Below are 25,682 nucleotides of genomic sequence, written 5' to 3' on the forward strand. Positions count from 1 at the left end.
GAACTTTGCAGTAAATGCAGAACTCAAATGCACAATTGCGTACACTATTCAATAAAGCAAAAACCAAAATGTATCATAAATAAGTATTTTATAACTTTATTAAACTCAAGACATGGCAATATTCAAAATACAAAGTGAATTCTTTTTTATTCAATACTGTACACGATGCAGAAATATCAGTGCATTTCTATAGCATGTATTTCACCTTCATTTAGTTTGTACTAAAATAAAAAGTAAGCTTTAAAATAGCTCAAACATATCATTCAGCAGTTTAAACTGTAAACAGCTTGTTTATTTCTGTTAGGAGGAACACATTCATCTTCTGTACCTCCGTTAACGAGCACCCTTTCTCTTGTGCTTATCTGTAAGAGGATAAATGTAATCAAAATGAGCATGAGAAACTGCTAATGCACAAATGTGGCGCCTCAATGAACTTCAGTGGCTCGCTGAGGCACTATGAGGAAAAATTAAACAGCAAGAAGCAGCATCTGAAGCAGCGAGAGATGGGACTGACACTGTAAATGGAATCATGTTTTTTTCCTCACACCTTCTTCCTCCCCTAAAATACTGAATAGAAACCAAAGCACAAGACCAGCTTGTGCTGTGTTTCTGTATTTAATACAGTCAGAATTTCAGACTCTAGGTGAGTATGTAGTTGTTACTGCCTACTGAATAGCAACCATATAGCTGCTTGTATCCTCTGCCGCTTTCAGGACACTTTCACACATTTCTAGGATCCAGCAGGAAAACAGCAGCAGCAGAGGTTTAACAATAGCTGGTCCAAGTCTCTCCTAGGAAAAACTGCAAAATTGAGCCAAGTGTGTCTAGCAACTGAAAGACTCCACAAAACCTAACTCCCTTGAAAAGTCTATTAAGTGTCAAATTAAGTTGTAAAATATTCATCTTTCGAAACGCACTTCTAATATGCTAGCCAAGTCTTGAAGTGGATATCAGATCTTGCAATTACCTTCTTGCCAGGTTGGCACATCTAGTCAAAGAGGATAGAGTCTGTTCTCAGCAGTTACTGTGTGAAAGAAATTTTGGAAATGCCTGATACGAAAACTGTACTGCATTATCTGCTGCTTTGTTGGCTTTATAAGTGACTTGTAAGCAAAGCTAGATTTTTTTTTGATAACATGACTACCAAATACATTCCTCTAGGTAGCATATAACTGGCCAACTGTGACTACTATCCCTCTGTATGTTTCTGTGGAATCCTTGTAGGTTTTCAGCTATACATACCAAGACGGAAAACAGTCTTAAGAAACATCGGAGATATGCAGCATACGAGGACTTTTACCATCTGCTTTCCAGTTCTCAGGGGACAAACTGGTCCTACATCATTATCTGAGAACCTTAAGAACTTTGTAACATGATAAAGTTCAGCTCCATCCTGAACAACTGAGCTGAGACACTGCTCCCAGAGACTATGGGGAAACCACATAGGACAGGTGTTTCCGTTTCAGATGACCAGCTATGTCCATTCTAGGTTTCGAGTCCAGTTTTGTTGGGGCTGAAGTGGCTGTGCAGTCACCAGACCAAGACTGAACCTCTTTGTTAGAGCTACTTTCTTCTGCTTCTCTGAAGAATTTCTCATACTTGTCCAAATATGGAGGCCTTTCAGGCAGCAGATAGTAGTGCGTTGAACTGGCCTTCTTACCGTTTTCAATAATCGGAAGAATGCAAGGGACCCTGTTGGAAGATCCTTCACTATTTTGTCTCTGTAGAGCTTTGCTGCTGACATACTTAGGATCAGGTGCAAAACTCTGGGTGGGGGGCATAACCCCATTGAGGTATGATGGCAGGCTTTTGGGACTTGGTGTCCGGGAGTTGCTGCGTGACAAAGGTTCTCTTGGGGGCACTTTTGGAGGCCTGTCTTCATCACTGTACGCACTAGAAGCAACTTCTGCTGACCACCTTCTGTAATCTGGTTTGAGAGCCCTTGGAGGTATGGGAACCCTCGGTGGAATCTCTGGTTTGTCTTCGTCAGAGTTTGGAGAAGACCTGTTTAAGTGTCCAGATAGTCTTATTACTGGTTTATTAAGAGATCCAGCTGGCCCGGAATGGGACCTCCGCAAACGTCGATGCAGCTGCTGTGGAGGGGGATAAATACTGGATATGTATCCATTTAGGCTTTGTGAGGGGTTGGCATCTTCTGGTTTTGGTCCTGTTGGAGCATCAAAGTATGCGTAGTTGATTTGTCCACAGCCCCTAAAGCTCCGCCGGCTTGGAGCACTGGATTTAAAAGGAGGAAGTTCATAATCTTCTAACAAAAAGTCAGTATCTGAGCTAGTCAGGAATTCCACCTCTTTGTCAACCTCGTCTGGAGTAAGGTCTTCAGAAATAGGCAGAGGGGGTAGTGGCCTGGAGCTACGGTCATTGGAAGATGCAGACAGAAATTGAATTGGCCCGTTTTTCACTGGCATGTGAGGAGGTGTTTCTTCAGAAACACAGCCCATGGTTAATGACAGTTTACTAAAGCCAGGAACGAGATGGTCTTCATATCTTGAAATCAGCTGTTCATTTTTGGGACTTACAGGAGATGGACTGGATTTCTGAGATGGGACTTGGATGCAACTTTCAGCAAAGCTGTGGTCATTCATGGAAGCATGGTTGGAAGAGTGCCCTAAAAAGGTGAGAAAGTCTTAGAAACATTTTTCTAAGTAACACTCTAGCACATGACTTTGCCGCTGCATATTTAACTATTCAATTCCTTCTAATGCAACACTAAGTAATGTTTGCTCAATGACTCCACTAGTAAAACTTAGCTATTATAGATCTTTTCTGGTTGTGAGTTTATGTGCTTAGTTGAGAGAGCAGACAATTACGTTATTGTTTTAGGCCAGTACTCCAGTTAAATGAGGTAGTTCAAGAGACTCCAAGCATAAGCAACAGAACAGAGCTACAGCTACAAAGATCCCGGCAGAGGACTATAACAGAACAAGTGCTATTTTACTAGAGGGCTTTTCTGTCAGAAGTGTAATGGCAACTCAGAGGCCTCTAAGTACAAGGAAAAGGTTTTTTGTTTAACTTGATCATGTTATTTAAGATGTTTTTTTCTTGGGCTTGGAGAGTAGTATTTTCTTGAAATATTTGTATTCTGTCACCAGAGGGCAGCCTTATATCCAGAATGAGACAGCATTTAGTGTCTTAGTGAAGACTTGAGGATTTTTTTTTTTCCAAGACAAATCCATTACACTACCTAAATACACATGTGTTTGGTCTTTATACTTACCAATGGATGGTAAATGTTGCTCTGTTGATGGATTCAAATTATATGCCACTGCTATAGGGTCCACATTAAAGAACGTACTAAAAAGAAAAGAAAAGCTTTCACTGTAAATAAATCATAGCTTGGTAGTGGCACAAGTATTATTAATGCTCATCTCATATCCGTAAAGATGCAATAGATCAAATTTTAGCCTCACTCACTTTTCAAATCCACTGTGGCTACCCCAGCAGGTTTTCAGAGTCCCCATGCCTGGACTAGTGCGAAGAAATCCGGTTTTTAATGGGACTCTCATCTCCTGAGCAGCAACTCCTGCAGTTGACATTGTGCACTGCTCTCTAGTGATGTCTCGCGACCCTAGAAATTCACAGTCCTTGACAGGTTTCCTGCGGTTTTCATTCCCTTCAAAAGAGAGGAGGACATAAATATCAGAAATGCAAACTTGATGAGTTAATCTCTCATCTGAAATTTCAGTATTTCAAGGAAATAAATAGCTCTGTAGAAAGTCCTTCTGTCCTAATCCTTGCCAATAGGAAAACTTCACCAAACTTGTTCTTTTGTGTCTGACTGCAAAATTAAAGTACAAAATAGATAAGTTCTCTTACAGAATTCAACTGTATAGAAAAAAAGAAAAATATGTTCAGTAAAGCTATTGATATATGGCAACTATGCATCAACAACTTCAGTTCTTGTACATAAACCGCCAGTTATTCCTGCAAAGTAAGTTTTCCAGAACAATCTCTTTAACTTTCTAATAGCCATGTATCTTCAGCTGTATGTTTTTGCTAACGAGTTCATGGTTTCCAGTGTGGCCAACATATAACAGCCTAGTCTGGTTTTAAGTATTACCTTTAATAGCCTAACAAATAGCTTTTGCTCCAACAGACAGAATTACTGACTACTAGAATCAGAATTCCAAAACTTCTTTTGTATAAAGCGGTTGCTATTATTAACAAACTTAAGCATTAAGATACTTTAAATCAGCCTGAAGTCTTCTAGCTATTTTGAACAAATTGAAATAATCTCGGCTTAAACTGTCCTGCTGTATTCAGATTCATTTTGAATGTGTGACCAATGCTTTATCTGGTCTGTTCACGAAACAAAAAAATGCATTGGCAATTACTTTATATTGAATAGGTAATCACGGTCTAATGAACAAGGTGACTCACAGGGCTTCGTTTAGGAAATTGAGAATGGATTATTGAGGGGCGGGGGGGGAGAAGGGGGACATGGAACAGACGGTGACATGACACGACAGTGTAAAAGTAGTCAACATTATGAAGGCTGGAGAAATTAAGTCCAAGACTATAAGCAAAGATGTTCTCTGGGCCTGTGCTTCATCTACACAAATATTCTAAATTCAGCAAGTACAATGTGGTATTATATAGCTGTTAAAAACAACAAAAACAAAACAAAAAAACCCCACACAAAACTCAACCCACCCAAAACAGCTTAGTTTGTATCTGTCTTGAGAATCAAGAATATGACCAGTTTCTTAACATGAACTTCCTTCTTCCTCCCCCATGAAAGAAAAAATTCCACCTAAAGAAAAGTCAACCAACAATTGGGGGCCAGCTACATCAGTGCAGTACACATGTCAAGAAAACCCCTTCACAGTATGGTACTGCAAGAAAATGGGGTACAGGAACAAGTATTGCCCCTCTACCCCACTCTTGTGAGACCCCCCTGCAGTACTGCATCCAGCTTTGGGGGCCCCAGTACAAGAAAGACATCGAGCTGTTGGAGTGAGTCCAGAGGAGGCCATGAAGCTGATCAGAGGGCTGGAGCACCTCTCCTGTGAGGACAGGCTGAGAGAGTTGGGATTGTTCAGCCTGGAGAAAAGAAGGCTCCGGGGAGATCTAATTGCGGCCTTCCAGTACCTGAAGGGGGCCTACAGGAAAGATGGGGAGGGACTGTTTATCAGGGAGTGTAGTGACAGGACAAGGGGGAATGGGTTTAAGCTAAAAGAGGGTCGATTTAGATTGGACGAGTAGAAAGAAATTCTTTACTGTGAGGGTGGTGAGGCACTGGAACAGGTTGCCCAGAGAGGCTGTGGAGGCCCCATCCCTGGAAGTGTTTAAGGCCAGGTTGGATGGGGCTTTGGGCAACCTGGTCTAGTGGAGGGTGTCCCTGCCCGTAGCAGGGGGGTTGGAACTAGATGATCTTTGAGGTCCCTTCCAACCCAAACCATTCTATGATTCTATAAGTAACAGCTTATGCTTACAGTAAATCTGTTAAAAAATGGGTGTTCTATGCAGATGTGTAATCTTCCTTTTCCTTTAAGAGGAATTATACTTATTTGCAACATGAGGGATGGGCAGACTCCTAAGCAAGACTGTAAACCAGGTGCCCATGGATTAATTTCCAATCTAATGCCACTATTTGCCTTTTATAAACAATTGTTTGAGAAAGAACAACTCAGCTATGCTTTTCCAAATTTGAATTGGGTCCAGTATTGATCATCCAAGCAAACAGTATATACAAAATAGCTTCTGACTGTATGTATGTTTATAATGTGCAAGACCTAATCACATTCTCTTAGAGTGTGACGGTTTTCTTGATCGTGACTACCAGTGATCACCCTTGTGTCAACAGAAGTGGAATTTTTTTATTCAGTACAAGACACCCAGTGTATTTTAGCCAGGCATTTAAGAACTCTAGACAGGAGGCTATTAGCTTTAATAGAGGTGAACAAGGGCCAAACCAGTGTTCTGGCTGCTGCAGCAGTGCGTTAGAGTCTCAGTCCTACTAACTTCACCCCTCCTGATTTTTGTAAAGACTATGTTCTTCCTTTTCAGACAATCTCCTTAAAAGCTATCTTAACCCTGGAAACTTTTGCATTACACAGTCAAGTTGGACCCTTCCCAGTAATAGGAATAGCAGATTTTCATAGTAAAATTAAATATATACAGCCCCAGGAAGCAATAACGTAGTTCTGATTAGCAAATTATTTCAAAATCTCTAGTAGTTCTTCCTTCCAGTTCTGTAAGTGCAACCAGAACCATTGTCTACAGGGGAGCAGAAGACTGGAGAAATCCATTTGTCAAAAAAGACTTAAGCAGCAGAGTACAAGTATAGCACCAATTCTAAAATTACTTCCTATCATGTTAACACAATTCTTCAATAAAACATCCATCACATCAGCTCACAGTGCATTGAGCAGCAATTTTTCGTGCCTCAGATCCTATCAGCAATGAATCAGCGAAAGAAATGAAGGAGAATGAATTGAACTTAAGGCTAATGCCTGTGAAGGAGTTTGTGCTTCCATTTCAGTATTTTTTCATTCAAGTCAAATGCAAGTCACAAGTTGAAAAATCATTGATACAGAACACTGATTAGTCAGCAAATAATAGTACTCCACCTCGGCACACGTACAAGATCTGGCAAGACTATGAGCGAGACATTGATTATGTTATAAAAAGTAAGGGGGGGGGGAGGATGGTGGCGTTGCTGTAGGTTGAGAGCACATGTAATGTGCTTGCTATGATAACATACAACCCTTGCAGGGCTTGTTAAGAAGCCCAACCTCCATCAGATCCCACGCCAAAACCACTGCTAATAATTACTGTGTCAGCTTTCTGAATGCTGTCTAAATCTCAGCTCTCAAGACTGATAGTTGCACAATCACCTCTCTGAAATCCCTCTGGAATGCTAAGCTCAACTTCTGAAATGGACTTAAATATTTACATACTCTAGGAAAAGGTAATTTTCACTTGTTTCAATCAATTTTTTTTTCAATAAAGCACAGACAAATTTTGCAGCCATAAAACTTGCTTCTAACAATAACCTCTTTGTGAATTCACAGAAGGTGACTTGCCTTGATGTTTCTGTGGGGAGTTGTGAATGGATAGAGTTATGAAACTGTCCTCCATGCCTTAAGCTAGGAGTATCAAGAGAGGTAAGGCACGTGCTCTTTCACTGTATCACCTAGTTATTTTTTCAATGGAGTCTAAAGAGTTGGTGCTTATATTTTAAAACATGCATAAGCTTGTTTGAAGAAACTGTATCTTAAGAGGGAGCCGTGAGGACACGTAATTGAGGAGTACAAACTCTGTATTTCATACAGTGTGCTATTACTAAAGCTGATCAGTACATATTTCATGAGGGTATATTTTTTTTTATATATATATAGTAATTAGCTTTAAAAAAATAAATTACAAAAGTCAGTCATGAAGATATAAACACCAACAGTTTCCACTGTAACTGTTGGCCCAATCCTGCCTCCTTAAAGACTTAAGGATCTAAACTTAACTATAAATAAAATCAAACGACATTTGCTAAAGAAAATGGGTGCTATTCTGGATCTCAAGCTTGTTTGCTGCTCATTTGCACAGAATGGGTTTCTGGTTACTCTACTTGTCTGGCCTAGTTATGCATAAATTGTGGCACTTAGATCGAAGCACTTTGAACACTTTTGAAGAAGTTACTGTTTCAGTGTTATTCAGAAAAAAACAAGTGAGTTCAAACTAAAACTATAGCTAGTAATTACTACAGGGCAGATACAAGCCAAGGCGATTCAAAGGTTTGTCAGTGCATTAGGATTAGGAAGCTATCAACACGATCCACTGTAAGGAAAGGTAACTGTGCAAAGCAGATACTTTTTAATCATTCATACCTGCTCACATTAACAAATACGAATTATTCTAAATATCAGAGATTGATTATTTTTTTACAAGGCCAAATACACCTTTAGATTTGAACTGATGAGTGATGAATATGAGAATGGATATGTGTAAGCTGAAAGTTGTCAAATGTATCCATAAACAGTAGGGTATCTACATAGTGAGGAATGTATATAGAAATAGATCAGAAATTTTTTGTGAGACAAAGTTACATAAAACATCCCAAATGTACAGTTTTCATACTGATATGTCACTGGATACTTGTGTTATAGCAACAGTAATCCTCTATTTAGAAACTAAGAAGCATTTACATATATTTTAGCTCAACACTCATCACTGATCACACAGAAAATCTTGTTACTCCGTTCCCTGCTGATCCAGTCCCAATGCAACCAAGTATTTGAGGCAAGTCGGGTTTGTAATAAAGAAAACCTTTCTGGTATGTACAGTAGACCAAAGCATGCTCTAGAATGTTTCACATAATGGGTATGGAATACAGCAATTCACTGTATAGATTTTTGAATGCCTGCACAAATTTTGGACAGATTTTATAAAGGCAACACTCTTGACAAGCAGCTTATATACTTGTAAGAAATGGGGGGGGGGGGGGGGAAAGACCTGCTTACTACTTTTGGGAGGGAAAGAAACGTGGCTACCTTAAATCAACAACCTATTTTTGCTCACCTTGCCACCACATATCTTTAACAAATCTCAGAAGCAATTCACAGGAGGAGGGGCACATTTTTGCACTACAAGTCATCCACTCCAGCTAGCTGTTCCTTATTTGACAATGTGATGTAATTTCCTTTTTTTCTTTTGACTTTCTATTTAACATAAGTACCTGAGATAGAGCCACCTCTTTTAATATTTAAGTATTTCAGACTTCTAATTGGACTTTAAAAAGCCTAAGAGCTGTTAGTATACTTTTTGGAATTCCACATACTTAAAAAAAAGAAAAAAAAAAATCCTCATTCTGTAGTGGTCATATCATCCCTTAAGTGCTTTTGTCTTTGCAACTAGATGAATGCTCAGTAACTGACATCTAGCAGAAACAGCCTCATGAGAAGGTTAGTTTAAATCTATTCATTTAATAAATAATTAGATGTTATTTACTATGTACCAAACCTCCACAGTGCAGTTCAGTATTCCTCTGAGTCACAAGCCAAATCATGCTGAGATCCAGGTGGCCTAAGAAGATTTTTCCACTTATAGGAATTCTATCCTTTACAGTTATTATATAAATGAGGCATAGCCTTAGCTTTGAGAGATCTTTCTATACCTTCTGCCAACCAGAAATGGACCACTGTGTGGTAGAAAATTTAAGACTATGATCACTTAGTGAAGATGGATAAAAATACTGCTCAAATGATAGGAGGCTGCAAAGAAAATTAATTCTACAGGTATACCCTGAGACAAATCAACTGAACAGCAGACAAATAATATATTTAGTTTATAAGTCAGCTATTTTAGATTATATTCAAAGAACTGCAGTTCACCAAGGAGTTCAGTTAAAATGTGGGCTACCATTTCACAGTCCTACACAGCAACTGGGAGGAACCTGTAAATTGCCAGTAGAAAACTAATAATTAAACAGCAAGACAATTGCCTTGCCTCTGCTTGTCAGATTTCAGATGCATGCTTAAGGTATGGTACTTCACCCTCCTGAAAATTTTAATGCGAATATAGCCAGCTTACACTCAGGAAATAAAAATTCCTTTATAGCTGACTCAGAGTCATAACCATAGTGTTATACACGCTATGATAAGTTTTAATTCTGTTTTCTACTACAGAGAATTGGAACAGTTTTCTGCTGAAATAATTCCTGTACTGCACAGGATAGCAGACAAAGGGCCTCACCAAGAACATATGCCCACCCAAAAGATGTTTCTATTAAAAAAAAAAAAAAATTCTCCCATATAGGTAAATTGCTAAGGAAACTAGATTTGTGCATAAAGTAACATGGGTGAGTTGAGCAGTTTGGTTTCCTCTTTTAAAGTTTTACTAGCTTATAAATGCAATTCACAAATGCGTTTGTGATACAGAGGCATCGTTCACCTGTCATTCCAGTATGACAGATTCAAGTATCCCCAAACTGACCAGAGACCTTGTTCCCAGAGCCTTTCCCATCCACTCTATCAATATATAATTAAGTACTGTTATCTTTAGATCAAGCACAACAAGTTTTCTGCTTATTGCTTCAGCAGTACTGCATAGGAGGGTCCTTAGTCTGTGCGGTAGAGAGATGAGACCATTGAAGGCTCAGTCACTCTGGACTGCTCGCTTTGCGTAACCAACATAGTGCATGTCCGCAGCAAGCATACATGCTTGAGAGATGCACTGTAAATACTTGAAGGGTACAGTGGTGTCTCCAGATTTAAACACCACAGACTTGCTATTTTAGAAATCGAGGATAAGTGTGTACTGGGGTATTAAGTCATGAAGAAATGTTTATTCTAAATTAAGTCATCCTAAATTAGAGTGCGAAGCACAGAGCCTGAGCCCACAATGTGGTCTCTGTTTACTCACAGGAGCGAGAGGAGCAGCTCGGAGGCGAGTGAGAGAGAACACTGATACTGTTTCGGCTCAGGAAGAAAACGCATGGCACGCCACGCTGACTTCCAAGAATGTGGCCGCGGGCACTGCTGACCCCGAGCGGATCCCACCCGGAGGGGCTCCTGTCGCGTGAGCGCTTCCGATCCCCGTGAAGGCGCGCTCCCCGCCGCGGCGAGCAGAGCGGGTAGCACCCGAGCCGCCTCCCCGCCAGACCCCGCAGGTAAGCGGCGCAGCGGTGCGTCTTAGTCCCCCGGTGCCACCCGTGCCAGCACAAGGGCAGAAAACACGCTCCCGCTCCTCCCCGGCGCGCCTCCCGGGCCGCGGCCCGCCGCCACCTCCCGCGCCCGCTGGCGTGGGCCGCGCCGGGACTGCGGCTCCGTGCCAGGGGCCCGGCCAGCCCTGGCGCCGCGGCCCGGGCGACCCGCATGTGCCGCCGGCGGCCGCCCGCTCCGCCGGCTTCGGACCCCGCTTCTCTCCCTGGCGGCGGAGCCCGGCGCGGCAGGTACGGGGCGGCCGCGGGCCGCGGCCGAGCCCCGCCGGGCGGCTCAGGTGCGCGGCGGGCGGGAGCGGCCTCGGCAGGCCGCGGCAGCGGGGGACGCCTCGCCTCCATAGCAACGAGTGGCGCGAGCGCGGGGCGGCGGGAGAGGCTGCCGTGGGAGCCGTCACTCACCCCGAAAGCGTCGCGCAGCTCCGCATGTCCCCGCGCGGCCGCTGGCGCGACACGCATGCGCCAAGCCGCAACAGCGCCCGATCACTGGTGCGCCGCGCGCGGACGGTCGTTCTTATACCGGGGGGCGGAGCCGCCAGGGAACCACGCCCCCCAGGCCGCTCCCCTCTGCACGTTGCGCTCTCGTCGGAAAAAGCCTTAAAGGGGCGATGGCCGCGCGTGGGCCAGTAAAGGTGCTGTGGCGGTTTCCAGGCGGGCGGGTGGGCGCTGCCGGGAGGGTGCGGGCCTGGGCCTCGCCGGGCACGGGTGGAAAGTGGGGACTATAGGAGGCCTGGGCAGCGGCAACAGCAGCAACGCTGTCCGCTCCTCTGGGCCCGTCCGCGGGAATAGCCTCTGGTGCGCCCTCCGGGCAGCGCTGCTGGCACGGCGCCGCCCCCGCCTCGGCTCCCCCTTCCCCCCTCTCCGCCCGGGCCTGCGGGGCCGGCCGCCTCTGGGCTGAGCGAGAGGCGCGTTCGCCGAGCGGGCTCCAGGCGGGGATGACCTGAGCGCGGGGCCGGCCGGGGAGCTGCCGCCCGTGGTTTGGCCCGGCGGCGCAAGTGAGGAACCGCTGGGGACTGCGGCCAATGCAGAGGCGGCGCGGCACCGCGGGAGCTCGCAATCGGTCCTACCGGCGCGGGGAGCAGAGGCTGTGAGGCAGCGCTGGTGAAACCCTGCCGGCGCCGAGCTTTCCCCGCGGCGGCTGGCTTCACGGAGCAGACGCCCAGTTCGCCGGCGTCCTTTCCTGCCTCGGCCGTCTGCTTGGCTTTTCCTGGCCAGTGCGCTAATTCTTTAACGGAGCTACCCGCTCGCCCCCCGCTTCAAGTGGCCTTCCGCGTGTCACCAGGTCCCCGTTTCCCGGGGGATGGCGGCGGTTACTCGTTCCGCTGCCTTCCGGTCTGCCCGAATCCCGTTCCCGACACTGTCAGGGCCGGTCACCCCGGCGCTCAGGGCCCGGCCGCTGTTCTCCGGCTCTTCGGGGAGACCTGCGCGTCTCGCTAGGCTGGGGACAGGCGGCGGGAAGCCCCTTCCCTCGGCTCGGGAGCCGTTCCCCGAGGGCGCTTCTCCCGCTACCCGCGCGAGGCCGGCGGAGCCGTCCCGCCGCCACCAAGGGGCGCTCGCTCTCCCGCCCCGAACAGCTGCCGGGGGCGGGGGGATCCCGCTGCCCCTCCGGGCTTTGGCTTCGCGGTCTCCCCCCTGTTGATGCGTGCTGCAGCTTTTTCTGTGGTAGCAGCGGCCTCGCCTGAGCGCTGAGGTGGAGGTAGGCCTTGCCCACGCGTTTGGTGTCCGAGTATTTTGCAGTCACAGGGAACACTTGCCCTTCAGTATCGCCAGAAGGAAAAAAACCCCACCAACGCTTTCATCGTTGTAGCAATTGCTACTGTGAATGTCCATTTTCCTGAACTTTGTGTTGAAATAAATCCATCTTTGTGTGTAATGATTTGTTGGTATCTTGAGTAGTTGTATGTGGGTTATCACAGATTTGACAGTGTATTTTGTGTCTAAGCATTTGTGATGGTAAAATGCAGTAATTAGAGCAGTAAGATTCTCAGTGAAAGCTGCTGTGTAAAGACTCTTTTCTGAGCATTTGCAGGCAATACTGTTTATTGCAGCCTTAACAACATGAACCTGTTTTTTGGTCAGCTTTGCTGTATAATGCAATCATTTCTTTGTTGGACAAAAAAACATCGATGTGGGACTCTCAAACTCCCAGCACTGAGAGTTGCTAGCAATAGGATTAACAAAATGTGTCAGCTATATTCTTTGAGCTGGAACAGTTATTAGTATTGCTAAGAACAAAGAATGCTTGATTTCATTGCACGATGTGGTGCATGTCTACAGTTGACTTCTCCTGCTTTCTCTTTTGGGGTTTCTATTGACCTCTGGTTAAAGTCCCCCATCTGCCCTTGCTCTTAGGCACAGTAGGCTCTCCTACTGCATATTTGTATCATAAAAACTGCTGCATTGCTGTACAAATGAAGGTGATGTGAGAAGAAAGGAAATTAATATAAACTAGGACAGATTTTTGGTGGTGTTTTTTTTTCTTGGATGTGAGAAACTATGAACAGGTCCTCTAAAGTTGGCTGGAATGTTATGCAGATGAGAGAAAGTAAAAAGAATATAAGGGGGGGGTGGAAGTCATCAAAAGAAAGGAGGAGAGCAGACAAGTGACGATTTGTGGTTCTGATGAATTAGGGCACGTTGTGTTAACGGTGAGACTGCGCTACGTTGTGTTCAGGACACGTGCTTAGAGGGGGTAGCAACTAATGATGATGGCTTGCACTGAACTGTACATGCTCAAAGGCTTCTTCCAAATGCTTTGCTGTTCTGTTGCTCTGGACTTGAAGACTGTGACTAATTGTTTCTGTGGATGAACTGCGCATGCAACATGGGTTATTTTAAGTTTAAATTGTCCTGGTTTCATATATGTGTTGAGGAGAAAGTAGTCTTTTTTTTTTTTTAAATTCTAGTATGTTGATGTATGTACTTGCTGATGGTGCAAACAGCCCTAAATGATGTTATTAACAGATACAAAGGATAGGCTTATTTTTAAAATGAGTTGCACAGTGTTGACGTGACTTCAGTAGGACAAACTCTTGCAGTGCCTCCATGGTGGAACACGAGGAATAGTAGATGCCATAGATATTTTGCTTTTTAACTTGTTTGTGCCTGAGAATCTTTGGTCTGGGAAAAGGTAGTTCTGGCTTCCCCTGCAGATGTTACCCTGTGGCCTCTGTACTTCCATGAGCAGGCCTGGTTTTACTCTGTTAGATAATTTAGTTGTTAGTTCACGTGCATGTAATGGTATGGACTTTTTGTCTCTTACTGTTTAATGACTTTACTTATAGCCTTTGTTCACTAAAACCCCACTGCCTTAAATTTCTGAGTGTTCTACTGAATAAAAATATTTAGTAATGGTGTTACTCGTAATAGTTTCTGTGCTGACTTCGGCATAGAGGAAACTGAATTCTGTACCAGCAGGTACATTCACATTTCTCTCCCTTCTTTGCAATATGAAGTTACTTCACGACTCTTAAACCACCTCACAGTTCTGTAGGCATGTGTAAACCACTCTTTGCAATTTGCTAATTGCCCTAAAGACTAACTCCTAAGTAATCTTGGACATCCTGGTTGGTTAATACTAGTTAATAACAAGTCTGCTAAAAAAACAGCTCATGAGGTATTACAAGATGCTTCAAACCTCTCTGGTACCCTTTTTTTGGGAGATGGATAGCAGACTTATCTGTATTTAATAAAAAAAAAAGTCTGAACTCTGTGAAAAAAGAATATCGTGGAATTTCATTCATGATATTCCCTTTCATTCAAGCATTCCCTTTGCAGAGGGAATCCCTGTGATATTGGATGTGCTTTGATCAGAGTTGTCCTATTTCTAGCTTGCTTTGCAGCATATGCCTTTTTAATGATCTCTGTTCCCTTGATATTTCCTGTTTTCAACACTTAAAATTTGTGATTGCTATTTCTGTTTGTTTTGAGAGGAGAAAGGCATAAATGTAAGCAGCAGCTGGAGAAGCAAAAGGCAAAATCTCTAGCAAGGTAGAAAATGATGAAAGTAAAATTTCATGCTGAAAGACTAACATGGGAAGTAATAGATGTATTTTTAATATGGAATGTCAGATACAGCTCTTGTATGGTCATTCTGTAGATTGTAATGATTTTTTTTGGTGAGCCAACTTCTATAAACAATAACTTTGTTTTACAGTAGCTGCTGCTGTATTATTGCTTAATCCTACTTATTTGAGGCAGCTGCTCTTGAGCAGGAAGCTTGGGGGTTTTTTCCGTGGTTTCTGGTAAGCGTATGTCCAGTCAGGTTACCTGAAAGGGAATGAGTAGCTTAGGCACTCTTCGGCCTTGTTAATGACTAGAAAAGGTAATTGTGGTAAGTCATCAGAGAGGAAAAGCTTTTCTGAAGAGAGGTAAACGAAGTGTAAGTTGGATGCTGTGTGTGGTGCTAGTTTTTGCATGCCTAGTTATGTGAATGAGGGTGGTGTAGATAGACTTCTACAGCACCTCCAGAGGTGCTTCGGCAGAGCCCAGACCATCTGTCACTTTAGGTATTTCAGATACAGCCTTTATGAACTCTTTAGTAAGAGATTGCTTGGGAAAAGCAAACCTAGCCAAAAGCAATGCAGAAGGTGGTCTATGAATAAATCTTTCCATTATGAGAAGTCCTGAATTCTATCATTATTTGATAGATTAAAATTCAGCATGTTGGCCTTGGATTGGATACCAACTTCCAAAATGAATGAGTTGTCCCTCTTAGCTCTTTCTTAAAAATCACAGCCTTTACGTCCAGCAGAATCAAGATGTGCACTGTAGAAGTTAAACTGCGTGTGATTGTTCCATAGGTTCATTTCATAGGTCTTATTCAGGTTCTTATCTTCTGTTTTGTGGTAGTCTGACAGAGTGGATCTACATATGAATATTGAGGTTAAGGAGTCTGGGTGGTACTCTCTCACTTCAGTGATGCATGCGTTATGACAATGTAAACGAAGTACACAGATAATAAAATTCTTAGTTACCTAAGTTTTGAAAATCTGTCATCCTGAAGTGAGGGAAATGAACTTGAGCATCTGTTAATTTGAGGGAAAAAACCAAAACATACAGGACACATGGGAATTGCTGTAGTCTCACTGAACTGATAGCAAGTCAGAGACCGGTGCAGCAGTGGTAAACTCACGTGCTGGTACATGAGTGGAGAAATCATATTGCCCCAATTACAAGCAGTTAAACTTTATACTTCTAGTCTTACTGTATGGGGGATGTTGTATGGTCTACTGTGGGACAAAATGTGTAGGTGTGCAAGGAAGGGGCAGAGACAATGAGTTTGAGTGTAAGGCGTATCCATAGATTAGCAGTGCAGACTCTTGCATTGCAAGGGTAACAATATACTACTGTGCAGACCTGATGCTGAAATTCAGCCTCGTACAGGGGTCATTACTTAGGCTTTGTGCAAATTCACCCTATACAAAACTTTAAAGCAATTGGATAATGCTAAATTGCCTCTTAAGTCATCTGTAGAAACTGACACAGATAGCAAATCTTTTATGCTTCAGGCACATGGAAGTGGTTTGTGATGCAAACATACTATCTAAAGTGGAAGTACAGCATCGCATTTGTGAGCTCTCATCTGTGTACCTTGATTACATCTCTGAATGCTGCGAATGCCAGAAGTTTTACATGGCTTCAAAAACTAGGCACAGAGAGCCTGATGAAAGAAAAATCCATTAAGGCTGTAGAGAAAGTGCCTGGTATCAGACTGCTGGGAATTGGGAGAGGACTGCCCTAAACATCTCTTGTTTCCTTTTTTCCCCATTCTAGGGCAATATTGGGTTAGGTGGACCTTGGGATTTGAGGCAGTATGGCTGCTGTTAGGATACATCTCCCTTTTAGATTTCAATCAGATTCTTCCATCATTTTCTGCTTATGTAACTGGGTACACAATGATTTAATTCTGCTTATAAGATTCAGCTCAGGTCCTTGTCTCTGAAGAAGTGTCCTGAATCCTTCTAGGAAAGCATCACGCTGTTCCTTGAGTTTGGAGAGGGCAAAGAAGGGAACAGGATTAGGAGAGAGCTCCGCATCTTTTTCAGTGTAAGGATTCATCGTTGCTGTGAATGAGGAACATGTGCTTACTTCGTTGGTCAGATTCGCGTGAACGCAGTTACACCAGGCAGGTATAGGGCAGAATGAGTGTGTTGCATTTCCAGTTTAGCCAGAAGACCCACAGAAGGGAGGAAACTCATGGGTCAGTAAAGGAGGGCTAAATTAGAGGTTAGCATATTCAAGTGTCTAGACAGCAAATACAGACATACTGCAAAAGTCAGTCTGTCAGGGAGTGGAGAGTCTAGATTAAAAAGCCATTTCAAAGGCATGTTGCCTGGATGGGGTAATCATGTGCTCAGACTTTTTCAGTACATAAGCATAAGCTGAGTGAGGGAAGAGATCAAAAAAGGACACAAAGATTGACATAGATTCTGTAGCAGCTTAGACTGGAATGGAACTTGATAAATTAAAAATAGCTGGTTGTTCACACTTGTGTTTCCCAGAAATGGCCACAGCCGCATCTGTTTTTTACCCTCCGCTCTGTAATATGCGAGTGCCTGGCAGAAATGTTATATCCATCCTGCTGCTGTAGGGACATCGTTATACAGTCCTCCCAGGCTGAGTTCATTCTTGCTCTCGGGCATATAAACTGGTCATCAGGAAGCTGAGCACTAGTCTGGTGAAATACCTGGAGCTCATTTAGTCCCTCTTAGATTGGATGCTTTTAGGGCAGCGTTGAGAGATGTTCCACTGCAGGCTGTTGGGCGGATCAGCAGAAACAAAGGAGCTGACTCAAATCCCAGTCTAACTGCCCTGTTGCATCCCATCTCCTTCCTTACAGAGCCAGAGGGCTTGCTGTCAGCTGACTGGCTCAGCTGTGGTTTTTATGCCCTTTAGGCACAGTGTTTCACACAAGTGTAGCGTTATACATAAAGACAGTTGGGGGGAAGTTCCAGGAATCTACCCATGTGCAGTGTTAGGGTCTGCAGAACCTCTGAAGTTCCTTTTCCTCCTTCCCAAGAACATGTTGTGTTCTGTTACCTTTGTCTATTATGCTGTTTCTTTTTCAGTGTGCTTTTTCTGCCACGGTCATCTCACTACATAGGTAGATGTCATCTTTGTGGCAAAACTAAACAGCCCAAGAACAATGGGATGCATTCACACAGGATTTGCAAGTAACAGTTTGCGGTGACTGTTCTTCAAAACAACTAGAAGCTATGTGACTAGTGGCATAGTGCTCAGCTCAATCTGTTGCACCCTACTTTGTATGTTGGCTTTGATAAACTGCCGAAGTGAGCTTGAATCTGAAAACTGCAAAACACTCTGTGTGTGTGTGCAGTGTTTCTTATCCCCGCCAGGGGAGGGATTTCTGTCTCTTTGCTCCAAGAGGTCTCAACTGGTTTGCCCCCTGCCAGGAGTGTATCTTATTCAGGGGCCTCTGAACTGGTCTTTGCACAAGGTAAAGTTTATTAGTTACTCTATCAAAGACACCAAGGTAAGGGACATAATTTGGATCAGGTAGACTGTCTGTGGAAGGAGCCAGTCTCGGGTGATCTGGGCACTGCTGCAGATGCTGCTGAGGACCAACATCCACTGAGTCGATCTCCAGGCACACCATGTTGCATTGCTCGGTGTGGGATGCATGGATTGCTGTGGTCAGACCTGTGTTTTGTCAAGACTGAACAGGAACTCTTGAAAAATAACTAAATATTGTCAGCACCTGTAGCTGTTGGGTATTTTGCATTGGCAAGTCTAGAAGTCGTCAGTCTTTTACAGTCGTAATTGGGCAGTAGGCTTCACTGAGATTGGAAAGAATGGTAGCAGCCAGCTCTTTGCTTTCTTTGCACCTTTTCTTGTGGCTTGTTCTATCCTTTTTACCTAATAAAGGCAATGCCATAATCTGTTCTTTTGATAAAATTGTTTATTTATAGAATATCATCAATAGATGTGGCTTATGATTTCTACAAAATAAATAGTAAGCAAAACTGAGAGCCTAGAAGTATAGCATGCCATTAAAAACATAACCCTGGGAAGCCTTGTGTATCAGGTGTGTATTTGTGAGACCTCTGAAAGCAAGAGAAGGAAATTTCACAGATTCTACAAGATCTGAAGGTGGAATAGCATGTGTCTTCAGTGAGCCAGGGAGGTAAGAGCAGATTGAGCAGGAAGGACAGTGTGGGTAAAGCTCAGCTGGTTCTCATTCTGAACTAGTAATTTCAGTTGAAAAGCTCTATATATAGAAATGGTATTTGGAAACAGTTCTAAGTGTATCATTTTAGAAATTAATAGTTTGGGAACTTGATTCCCAGAGAGTATAGAGTTAATTTTATTCATATTTGAAATTCTGCCTATATAGGGCATGTGGAAGGGGACACAACAGTCTGCTGAGAATTTATATTTTGAGATGCATGCTTGCATTTGCACTACTGATCCCTTGCTACAGACATCCCCAACAAAGTGCGACTGTGCTGCTGAACTTGCTTCTGGTTTTTTGTCATGTCAAAATCTGACATGTTTTGTAATGTCTATTTATGAATGACATCTTTAATTCTAGAGCCTAATACTTACTTACCTGAACACATCTTTGTGCCTACTAATAAAACACTAATTTTCTGAGAAGCCGAGCACTACAGGACGTAAGGAGTTTGCTGGAAAAGATTAATGCACATCTCTGAATTTCAGCTCTTACTTGTATCTACACATGGAATTAAATAGCTGATATTTAAAATATTTATTTAGAAGTATTTTTAAATGTTGGTGTCTCTAGTCCCCTGTCTCTAGTTAAGGTCATATATATATGTGTGTGTGTGTGATCTAAATAACCTTTGTGAGGTTTAGAGAAAACACTAAGGTCATGCCTTTAAGATAGGGTTGCCTCAGAACATTTCAAATTGGGCATCTCAAAAATTGAGGCACGAGAATAGCTTTTCACTCTTAAATGTATACATCATATGAATGTGTACATATATGTGCATATGTGTCTACAGGACAGGTCTTAACTGCACTTGCGCATAACAGTGTTGACAGCAAGCAGATAAGAAGGGGTGCAAAAGCTGGTGTGATCACAGTAATTCTCAACAAATTTTCTGTACAACATTTTGCAATCTCTTTTTATCTCCCAGCTTGTCTCCCCTTTTTTTCTTAGTGTTTGATTTACTGATTTACTAACTTCATTCACCAGCCTGATCTATTTGGGCAGAAAATGAGATTCCTCTTGTGTTTGCACCCAACGCCCACACAGTTCTTGTTTCAAGGCACTGAGAAATATTGTAGTGCGAACTCCTGTGCTTGATTCGTACTTCTGAACCTTGTGGCAGTTGGAATTTCCAGCCGTCACCAATGCAAGTTGGCGGGAAAAGCAAAGCTGGGGATGTATTGACCAGTAGTTAATAGAAATCCTGATAGACAGATACCTTTGCACATAATTGCATTAAAATCAGCTACTTGATTACTTACATTCTTATGAGAGCATTTCTACGTGATGTGCACTTGATATTTTATGTGTATTGGCTCTACTGTGAAGTGCAAGGGGGAAGGATTACAAGGTGAACCAGAATTTATTAATGCTGTAGGAATAATAATCTGCTTTTAGGAGTGAGAAAGATGAACTTTTGAGGGTCTTGGTCTGCTGTTCAGTATTTTCACAGCACACATAAACATGGATAGAATTATGAAAATACAAATTAAGGGATAGAATTACGAAAATACAAATTAAGGCAATAACCTCATTCTGTGTGTTTCCCTGCTCCTCCCCCCCCCCAAAAAAAAGACAACTAAAAAAAATTTTGTCCTCCTTTAACATACCACATTGAAATATGTCAAGCACTTTTTCAAACTCTGAATTAAATTCCCTTCTGTTTTCAAATTTAAGACATTTACAAGGGATAATTGATGATGCAATTTCTTGTTTTTAAGTACATTGCAGAAAATTAATGGGAAGTATTTCATACTTGATTTGAGGGGTGAATCCAAATGATGGTAGAGGTTTTTTTAGCAACTACATAGCTTGAGTTTTTAGTACATCTTTGTTTTTAACTACTTAAGTTATATGGTGTTCGTTCTGTCATAACCATCACCTTTTACTTGTTAATCAAAATGGTGTGAGTACCGTCGTCAAATATATAACCTTTAGTCAGTTTGGAGTTTTACATTTTTAGTGTAGATTTGTGGTAATGAGATGGAGCTGTTGAAAGTAGATGTGAAGAGTAAAGTATGAGCAAACTGAATTTGCTGTTGAGCTTGAAAAATACGGGGAGGAAAAAAGTATTCCTGTTGTGTGGCTGGAAGTAGCTCTGGGGGAGAGCAGCGAGGCAAGGTCTGGGTGGTGAGACTGCGCCTGCATGGCCTGCGGCACGGCCAAAACTCAGCATCCACGATTCCAGAGACCGCACTCTCATCCTTCCTCTGCAGGGTCACTGCAGGTTTGGGAGCTAGCATTTCTTTGTGGAAATGTCTTTACTTCTTCCCTGATCTGCTGAGTGTCTTTATGCACTCAGGGCAGAGCAGCTGATGAGTCTGTCCAGCCCGCTGCAGCTTGCGTGACCGATGTGCCCAGCCTGCAGCAGCTGCAGACTTTGCTGGGCAGGGGCCGGGAGGCGGCAGTGACGGTGGAGGTGGCCTTGGCATGGATACTCCTCTCTGGTCCTGTTCCTAGATCACTCGCTGCGTGTTTTGTTCTCCCTCCTCCTTCGCCGCTCTTATGTGCTCGTGAATGCAGGAAGAATAATTTTCTTTGTAATTTAGCAACTGGGAATCCTATCCCAGATAAACTTTAACATTTCCAGGAAGTCATAGGTTCCTCTCTTCAAAACATAATGAGTTTGTCTTTGTTTTCTCCTTCTCTAATTGGCACTTTCCATTCTAATAAACCAACACCCACAAACTGTGCAGCCACATGATCTTTTCAGTTAATACAAATCGTCATTTCCAGTCCAATAGACTCAGTTAATTGTGCAAACCTGCAACACACCCATAAAGTGGCTATCTAGTTTGTTATGCAACGATGAATCATGAAGGAAATGTGGAGTATAATTAAATAGAGCGATGCAAAGACAGTAGTATGAAGCCAAAATCAAAGTATAAGTGATAATCATCTGTATTAAATGTTTGTTTCAGCATGTTGTTTTCAGAAATTACTTAAATGATAAGTTATCTGCCTGCTGCACACATGCCTGGCATATGTTTTGACAAGTTAAAAAATGACCTGCAAACTTGTAAATAAGCTGAACCAAGCCTGCTATCAAAATAGTCTTTTAGGGAAGGAAAGGTATGTGGCTCAATCTCAGACTTGGCACACAGGCACTTTCTAATTTTGGTGTGATCTCCCAAGATTTCTAGTCTTGCTGGAAGCAGGAGTTTCTAAGTAAAGCCTTCGTGAAGTTTCTGCTGTGAAATGACTTCTAGTAATACAGGCTCTATCTCCAAGTTACTTTAGTATCCCCTCACTGTAGTAGGGAAAGATGTTGTCTGTATATTGATGGAGAACTTTGGGCTTACGCAGAGGACAGGTTTTCTGGTGATGGGTTACTGATTTCTCTTAAATCTTCTTGTCATTACTTTGAATATAAGCTTTATGTATAGAAATGCACACATGCAGAGAGGTGGCTGCACAGTACTCTGCAAATATGTTGTTTTGCCCTTTCCCGAGCTGCTGACTGTATACCAGAGCATTCGTCTGCTTATTTGCTTGTCTTCCACACACAACAAACACTGGTGATAACCTCTGGCACGTTTGTGGTAAACACATTAAGAATTGTTTTCCTTGTCTGTCAGATGATACTGTATTCCAGTGCAGCAGCTGACAGCAGTTCAGCAGCATTTTCTCCTGAAGTCAGCTGGCTGGCTCCCAAAAGACAGCCCATATTTCAATGGAGAAGAAAGATAATACAGAAGTATGTGTAATGAAAGTAACATCCGCTCAGGGTCTTGTGTGTGTGTGTGAGTATCGAGACAGTGCACAAACTGAAGTTCTGAATTTGAATCTTCTGTTTGGTTGTGGATCCAACTAAAGCAGAGAAATTTGTGCGGGGAAATAAAAATAACACGAGAAGTGCCCTAATGGGTCAGACCAACAGTCCATCTAGGCCAGTTGTCGGACTCCTAGGGGAGCAATAGGAAAGGCTACTTTGGGGAAAGCTTGCAAGCCTAGCCAGATCTGTGGGTCCAGTCCTTCTGTGCTCCCCCAGAAGCCACAGCTGTTGTAGCTGGGTTACATCCCTGCCTGGTCCTGTATTTTTTGGTTACAGATCAGTTTTCCATGCACTTATCTGGTCCATTTGAACCTGCTGAGCATGGATGCCTCCACAGCCGCTGGTGGTAGCAGTCTCTGGGAGCTCCCTGCTCACAGGGTAAAGAAGTGTTTTCTTTTATCTGCTCTAACCCAATTTGCTACTAGTTTCTACAGGAGCCCCCGCTTCTAAAATTACAGGGTCTGGCAAATAACTGAGGTGAGCGCTGCGTGTTCAGCTTGTTTACTGCCTTTATGGGTTTTGTTAACCTGGATTGTAATCTGTCCGGTCTCCTGTGCCCTTCTCCCCCCACCTCCGATGGAAATCCTAGCCCTGTCAGTCTCTCCTCGTGAGCGTGTCTTCCTGTCATCGTTGTAGTTACCTTTCTCTCTGCATCACCCTCGATGCAGAGGCCAGAGCCACGTGCCAGACAGACGCTCTGTCTGATTGGCTGTATCCTTCTACTTTTTGTTGTCTGTTTTTGGCAACTGCCGCAATTTGAGCTGCCGATTGTGGAAGGCTGTTGTGCGTGGCTTGGCGGTCTCTTTTCTGAGTTGTAACTGCCGGTTCTGGGTTGAGTGTTGCATAGGCCTGACTTACGCTGATTTTCCGTAGGTGCATTAGCTTGTCTTATCTGCACTGAAGCTCCTCTGCTTCCTAAAGCAAGTAGAGGCCATGGGAGTTACTTCCTCTGCAATGTACGGGTAGTGACTTTGCAATGGTACTACAGTTCCTATTGAATTGATGTACTTGGATAGTTTTGTTGTACTCGCAGTCTTGCTTTTACTGAAATTTTTCTGAGAAATGGCAACAGCCATTGCTTGTTTGTGATTACTGGGTTAGTGATTGGAGGGAAAGAAGATTAATTTATTTTTTCATTCAAATCCTTCAAGCATTTTCAGTGTAAAAAGAGATTGCTGAGGAATAAAAGTTAATGGAAGCAGCAAGCTAATTAGTTTGAAGTATAGTAGGTTAGGATACGGTTCCATCTGCTGGGGTGGGGGCACCACCGCTGCTTGAGTGAGAGGCAGGAAGACAGATAGCCGATTTCAGCAGTCAGCACAGCAGCCGTTTTCAGGCTTTTTAGTTTGCCTTCCGGGCGTTCTTCTGGGCTTTGTTGGGGAGGGTATGCTTTATGTTTTGAGGCTTGGAGATTCTTAAATCAGTCAATAGCATGAGTTGGTTATGGGTTATTTTAAAACAAACACATGGTGTAAGGAATGGGTGACTTTAAGCAGCCTGTGTTCCAGTACAGTCACCAGCAAAGTTGCCCCTTCAGGGCAGGGTGAGCTTGTGGTGGCTCTCAAGGGCCATCCAGGTCCAGCATGCCCTGTGTCTCTACATCTGAGAAAGGAGGAGGAGGGCCTGGAGCAGGTAGCCAACCATCAGCCTATCTGTGACACGTCACTGGAGCTGACTGCTGAATCCCTAACAGATGGTGACCAGAAGGTGAAGGTTCTGGAACAGATTGCCCAGAGAGGTTGTGGAGTCTCCTTCTCTGGAGATATTCAAAACCCACCTGGACGCAATCCGGTGCAACATGCTCTAGGTGATCCTCCTCTAGCAGGGGAATTGGACTAGATGATCTCTAGTGGTCCTTTCCAGCTCCTACCAATCTGTGAATCTGTTCCTCTGCCCCATTTCTGACATGTGTCCTGGGTTCGGCTAGGACAGAGTTAATTTTCACCAGAAGCTGGGATGGGACACAGCCAGGACAGGTGACCCAAACTAGCCAAAGGGAGTATTCCATACCATGTGACATCATGCTCAGCATAAAAGGGAGCTAGTCAGCTAGCTGCTGACTGGGATAAAACCATGACAACGTGTTTCACTTCCGTGTTTGCTGGTGGGTTCTGTCGGAGGCGGTACACAGGGATAGAGTTGAGTAAGGTGTTACATATGTTTACATCATGTTCGGTGTAAAACAAAATTTACAGTGGAGCATTAGAGCACATTGCTGGGAGGGGATAAAATGGTTCTTGAGTAGATAGCCTCACCATAGGGCGCTCGAGGAAAAGGATATTAGCAAATGTCCCAGGGATAGTGCCTTCCCTACCTGTTTGCTTGCTGAGGAATTGCAGTATGATACCTGACACACCACTGCCCTTCGCTCCATGCTTTGAAAGTGCCATGGATGGTACGATAAATTAGACTCAGCCTAGATAAGAGAGTTTATTTTAAGCTTTCTCTTTTCCTCTTCAAGGTTGCATGAATAGCCAAAGTCTCCATCTGTCTCTGTAAGGCTGATTGCTCTGTAATTCACCTCAGCGCCAGGTTGCTTGGCCAGACTAGGTGGCAGGGCTTTGTATCTCGCCTCAAAGCTGCAGGATGCCCGTGGTTCTCCAGGGTATTTTTGCTATATGGAGTTTTCAGGGGCTGCTTTGTCTCTTTTAAAATGGAGATGCCTAAGAATATTCTATGCTGTAAAAGTTATGTTAAGTGTATTTAATCACTGAAATTTACAGTTTCTGGGAAATTACTTAAACTGCACCATTGCTATCTGTACTTGAGAGAAGCTGGAGCAGCTTGCTTGTACATCAGGTTCTAGTAGCTGGTGTTTATTTTGTAAAGAAGATATCAACAATGTTATTTGGCAAGCAAGTGAACAGGAAGAAATGTCACGAGAGTCATTATTTCTTGGTGTCAAAGTGAAAGGGTTGGCTTGATAATTCGTCCTGATAGCTGAGTAACCCTGAGTCACCCAAAGTGAGACTTGACTGCTGAAGTCAGATTTGAGGTAGCTGGGATATCCCAGCCTGTAGTCTTTTTTGTTGTTGTTGTAA

The 25,682-nt window shown here is 43.4% G+C and overlaps 2 protein-coding genes across 5 annotated transcripts in view; one reads left to right on the top strand and one right to left on the bottom strand.

Annotated features, from left to right (window-relative positions):
• Window positions 1–71: 71 nt before the first annotated feature.
• ERRFI1 (ERBB receptor feedback inhibitor 1) lies at window positions 72–11,176 on the bottom strand. Of its 2 annotated transcripts, none has more exons than XM_054849956.1 (4): window positions 11,075–11,176; window positions 3,433–3,631; window positions 3,236–3,312; window positions 72–2,626 (listed from the first exon to the last, which is right to left on the bottom strand). In XM_054849956.1, exons 2-4 carry the CDS (start codon window positions 3,552–3,554, stop codon window positions 1,428–1,430), a joined length of 1,398 nt encoding a protein of 465 aa, XP_054705931.1. In that variant the 5' UTR covers window positions 3,555–3,631; window positions 11,075–11,176; the 3' UTR covers window positions 72–1,427. The 2 variants fall into 2 exon arrangements, with proteins under 2 accessions (XP_054705931.1, XP_054705930.1); XM_054849955.1 differs by lacking the exon at window positions 11,075–11,176 and adding an exon at window positions 10,378–11,055.
• The window catches only part of SLC45A1 (solute carrier family 45 member 1), a 71,464-nt gene continuing 56,273 nt past the window's right edge, over window positions 10,492–25,682 (top strand). Inside the window, exon 1 of one of the 3 annotated variants that reach the window (XM_054849941.1) lies at window positions 10,492–10,624. The gene's annotated coding sequence lies outside the window, so the exon portion shown is untranslated. Of the gene's footprint in view, window positions 10,625–11,244; window positions 11,305–25,682 lie in introns of those variants that run through there. The other 2 variants (XM_054849937.1, XM_054849939.1) reach the window with 2 other exon arrangements.

Source organism: Grus americana, chromosome 21 (assembly GCF_028858705.1).
Source record: "Grus americana isolate bGruAme1 chromosome 21, bGruAme1.mat, whole genome shotgun sequence".
NCBI classification, from domain to species: domain Eukaryota; kingdom Metazoa; phylum Chordata; class Aves; order Gruiformes; family Gruidae; genus Grus; species Grus americana.